The 5,406-nt window shown below is 36.4% G+C and overlaps 1 protein-coding gene across 1 annotated transcript; it reads left to right on the forward strand.

Annotated features, from left to right (window-relative positions):
* The first annotated feature begins 1,292 nt into the window (after positions 1-1,292).
* Positions 1,293-2,219, forward strand: LOC129627993 (olfactory receptor 140-like). The gene has a single exon (XM_055547412.1). It carries the CDS (start codon positions 1,293-1,295, stop codon positions 2,217-2,219), a length of 927 nt encoding a protein of 308 aa, XP_055403387.1.
* Positions 2,220-5,406: the final 3,187 nt, after the last annotated feature.

A 5,406-nucleotide genomic window follows, 5' to 3' on the forward strand; every position in this document is an offset into this window, starting at 1 on the left:
CTCTATGTGAACACATACACATTACTATACATAGTCATATCCAATAAATATTTGTTGAATGAATGAACTTGTAATATTAATGATTACTTATATGAACAGATTTTATATGTGTTTGGGTATATATACATAGTACTTTATCTCATCCAGCAGAGTCTTTCTATTTTTCACATCAATCTCTGTTTTTAAAACTTTGAAAATAATGATTTTCTTTGCTTGATAAATCTTATTTTATTGCACACCTATGTCACAGTTTTTTATATGCCTACTGAAGATGTAAATTTACTGAATGTAATCATATTAAATTGTATGTGGAACAGGATTTTGAAGAATTAAAAATATTAATTAATAACTATTGTAATTATCCTGAAAGTAAAATGACCCAGTAATATAATCTTTCCTAGAGGCAACTAATATTTTTATACTTACCCCATAAAGTGTGTCAGAAATTATTAAAGTGGAATGCAGCTTCCTTTCAAAGGTTTATTTATGTTTTTCATAAAAAGTAATGATAATCAGAGCTGGAAGACAAGAATACTTGAATTCCTCTGGGTTTATAATCTGGGAAATAAGGCATACTCTTACCCATGAACAACAACTTGGAAAGCATTTACTCATCATCTAACAGGTTTCAGACACTGCAGACATCCTGCCAGGCACTGTGGTAGGCACAGTTAGTAAACACACTTGAATAGCATATGCGCTCCGGTAGGTAAAACGGACAGTGTGTTGTCAAGGACTTATATCCATTTCCCTAAACTGCCTTCTTGTGATAGATTTATTGATGTGTCTTTCTTTCCACAGTTAGATCTAAGAATTCAAATGTAAATTCTCACGGAAAAGAGAATAGCTCTAACCCCTGTGGGACTCCTCTCAGCTTTCTAGATACATCTGAGAATTACAATTTGTAAGCTCATATACACAAAGGAGGGCTTGAAATCAAGGAACACCAAGATGACATGACAGAGTTGCAAGCAGCTGAAATCAGGAGGAGAATCCAGGTCTCATGTAGGGAGTCCAGTGTTTTCTCAGTAAATTACACATCATGTGTTTCCCTCCCGATATTTTACAGGTGATAGGTGCTGGGTGTCTGAAGGGATGGAACACATCATGAAAAAAATAAGAATGATTTGAAACAATTACTGGGGCAAAACTGCCAAGGACTTGAGCCACAGCTATAGTGACTGCTCTGTTTTGTTTTAAGAAATTCAGACCACAAACCTTTCATGATTAACAGGTGCCACTTTTTATTCCTTTGTAGGAAATTCAGGCCCCAAGAAGGTATTTCTTCCTAAATGGATGTTCTTATACCTCCAAACAATGTGACTGAATTTGTTCTCTTGGGACTCACACAGAATCCACTCTTGCAGAAAATACTCTTCATTGTGTTTTTGTTCATTTTCCTATTCACTGTTCTGGCCAACTTGCTCATTGTCATTACCATCTCCCTCAGCCCCACACTTTCTGCTCCCATGTACTTCTTTCTCACTTACTTGGCCTTCATAGATGCCTCCTACACATCCGTCACCACCCCTAAATTGATCACTGACCTACTGTACCAGAGGAGAACCATATCCTTGGGAGGCTGCCTGACTCAGCTCTTTGTGGAGCACTTCCTGGGAGGATCAGAGATCATACTCCTCATTGTCATGGCCTATGACCGCTACATGGCCATCTGCAAGCCTCTGCACTACACAACCATCATGCAACAGGGACTCTGCCAGCTCCTGCTGGTGGTGGCCTGGATCGGGGGGATTATGCATGCCACTGTGCAGATTATTTTCATGGTCAACTTGACCTTCTGTGGTCCCAACATCTTTGATCACTTCATGTGTGACCTCTTTCCACTGTTAAAGCTTGCCTGCAGTGACACCTACAAGCTCGGTATAGTGGTGGCAGCAAACAGTGGGGCCATGTGCTTGCTCATTTTTTTCATGCTCCTCATCTCGTACACAGTCATCCTGAGCTCCCTGAAATCCCATGGCTCTGAAGGACAGCGCAAGGCCCTCTCTACATGTGGCTCCCACTTTACAGTAGTGGTGTTCTTTTTTGTCCCTTGTATATTCACCTACATGCGTCCTGTGGCCACCTATCCTGTGGACAAGTGGGTGGCTGTGTTCTTTGCAATCCTCACTCCCATGTTAAATCCTATCATCTATACAGTGAGAAACACAGAGGTGAAAAATGCCATGATGAATTTGATGAAGAGGAGAATAATGTAGACAGTTCATGAAGCCAATAGTATGATGATTTGTCTATGTAGAGGATTATATCTATTGTAAAATATGAAAAAAAAAATAAATTTTGCAGATCATTGACATTAAAAAAGGCCCCAAAACTAAAATTTGTTGAATGCTTAATGGATAGGTACTTTGCTAGGTGCTTTTTATAACTTTTAATGTACTCAGCTAAGGCTTTAACATTCATGTGCATAGATTTAGGATGTGCAATAGAAAAAACACCTATGAATCCCTAGTGAGATGATTATAGAGTATGTATTTCTACTGTACTAAATTCTTTATACAAATGTTGCTTGGATGAAATTGGCTTTTCCCTAGGGCCTGTCTTGATTTCAGATCTTCTTTTATTTTTACTTAACCTGTGGTAAAGCAAATAGATCCTATAAATTCTTAGATATATAGGGAAAGGATATTTGTGGAGTGAAAGAATCACTGCTGAATTTTTTTGGCACTATGAATATATCAAAAGCAAAAAGAGAAACACTCACTAAAGGAGGAAGGAATGGTTCTCAACTTATCTTTAATTCTTTTTGTAGCATAAAAATAAACCAGAAATTTAAAAATTATTCTTAATTTGGTCTTATTTTCTTAAATATCCTATCACTTACAGTTTTTATTGAATTGTTTTCTTTTCTTCTTACCAAGACTTGAGGAGTCTTTTGAATAAAGAAGAGTAAACATTCTTTAATCACATGTCAGCAACAAGAAGAAAACATATCTAAGAGTTTTAGCTACAGCATTTGAATCCAGGTGTTCCAAATCTCAGTTCTACTTTCCTCAAATAAAACACAGTTGTCTTTGATACACTTCAGTTCAGTTCAGCCACTTAGTCGTGTCTGACTCTTTGTGACCCCATGGACTGCTGCACATCAGGCTTTCCTGTCCATCACCAACTCCAGATACATTTATGTCTATAGATAAGAAATGTATCTGTAATGTTAGTGATTCACTTTCTCCTTTAAGAAGATAATCGAATTTGCTGTAGCCTTGTCACATGTGGGGCAATATAATAATACCTATGCTTGGAACTATTTCCACTAACTGAAAGAAATTAGAAGATAACTTTTGCTCTTATGAACAAAAACATTACTGTACTAATGTTGGCCTTTTACAAAAGCAAAATTTTACAGAAGTTTTCATAACACAAACTTTAGGAAAGTGGTGATACCTGTTATGCTCCTCTAGACACATGGAGAATATCAGATCATTCTACATTATTACCTAACACTTTATAAGTCAAAGGTTCTCTGACTATAACACTCCAACTTGCACTATTTCAGAAATATTCTCTCCAACTCAGTAGTCATCTCTAGCCATTTTTTCACCATAATTTGACCATATCATTATGCCAGTCACCCCACCTATTCTGTGGGGTGACTGTTTACTAGCTTATGCAAGGTACCTCAGATTCATAAGAAACAGAAGCTCTTCCCACAATGTCTAGGCCTGGAAGATAATATCATCAGCACTTAATCTATTAAAGATGATCAATTTTGCAGTTGATAGTGAGAAGCACTGCAATAGAATCTACACTAAATAATATACGGTTCATTTTGCCTTATGACTATTAAATAGGAGTTGAGAGTAATTCAGGGGTAAGAATGGAAAAGTATTAAGTAGATGGCATTTCTACTCAAAGATGAAATGAATTATTTGAAGAGGAAAATAAGACCTAAGGGGCTATACCAAGGGCTCAGTGTCAAAAGCAAACCTGGAAAGTGTAAGAAAAGAAGAAAGAAATGTTAAGGCAGTCTCACCTCAGTGTATGGAATTTTGCTGGTTTGTAAATAATTCTAGGGAATTTAAAATATTTCTTTGAACTCATCATCAAAAATCTCATGAGGACAATGCCATTTGATTATGTCTGATTCTTTAAGAAACATATAAAGAAATATGTCTCTCCTAAAATCAATGAGATAAATAATGTTTGGATCTGTTGTTAAGAATATTTTCATTTAATCTGGACTGTTAATTTAGTGAAAATATTAGGCATTAAATGAGGAAGATGAGCTCATTGTTGAAGGCCAACTATGAGGCATACATTTTGATAGGGACTTCCCTGCTGGCTCAGAGAGTAAAGCGTCTGCTACAATGTGGGAGACCCAGGTTAGACCCCTGGGTTGGGAAGATTCCCTGGAGAAGGAAATGGCAACCCACTCCAGTACTCTTGCCTGGAAAATCCCATGGAGAATCCTGGTAGGCTACAGTCCATGGAGTCTCAAAGAGTCGGACATGACTGAGTGACTTCACTTTCACTTTTACATACTTTAACTCTCTTAATGAAGAAACATGTATTATTTTAGAGGTTGATATTTCATTTTATACAAAAAGAAAATGTGACAATGAAATTAAACAATATCAAACCTTTGAAACTCTGCTTCCTCTACTCTTTCCACTTCACAAGATTTTTTCTAACTTGATGTGAAAATATAAAAATACAGATCTGATCATTGGCCAAGTTGTGAAGATTGCCATTGAAGTATTCAAGCTTTATTTTGGGGTGGGGGGAGGGATGGGGCATTTTCTTCCTCTCATTTCTGCATTGATCTTCATTTCCCAGGCTACTTGCATCTTCTTGATTCCTCTTGTATCAGAGAAAAACTGACTGATGATCTCATTTGTGCAGATATGTTACCCATTATGCACATCGTGAAAAGTGAAGTATAATGGACTTAAGAAATAAAAATCAAATAGTTGAGTTTCAAAAAAGAGTGGCACTTAGATGAAAGACATAGTTGGACAAAAAATAAGCAGCTCAGTCATCGAGGAAACTGATACTTTGAGCATGAAGGTAGCACCTTCAGCAACTATATAGATACTGTTTCCTCAGGGCTTTTCATATTATTATCCCATAGTGTTAACAAATACTACTGGAAAAATGTCTCCATGGGCAATTCAGCTTAGGAAATTTTGACATATTTAATTTGTTCAAATAATACTGTCTAGTGCCTACAGTATGTGAGAGAGTTATAGGAACTGGGTACACAACTTTTACAAATAAGAGTTGTGTTTGTGTGAAAGTTAATTACCAGTGGGGAGTAGATGTATAATAAATAAATAAATGAAAAATATAATTTTGTTAGCAATGGGTCTGATGAAAATCATTTTATAAGAGGGTGTTACAGGAGAGAATAATTAGATAGAGATTTTTGTAGTTTTTAAAGTCCAG

The sequence above is a fragment of the Bubalus kerabau genome, chromosome 15, assembly GCF_029407905.1.
Source record: "Bubalus kerabau isolate K-KA32 ecotype Philippines breed swamp buffalo chromosome 15, PCC_UOA_SB_1v2, whole genome shotgun sequence".
Lineage (NCBI taxonomy): Eukaryota > Metazoa > Chordata > Mammalia > Artiodactyla > Bovidae > Bubalus > Bubalus kerabau.

Bases quoted from the DNA above. Each gene is read 5' to 3' on its own strand.
- LOC129627993 (XM_055547412.1), top strand. From the start codon at position 1,293: ATGGATGTTCTTATACCTCCAAACAATGTGACTGAATTTGTTCTCTTG.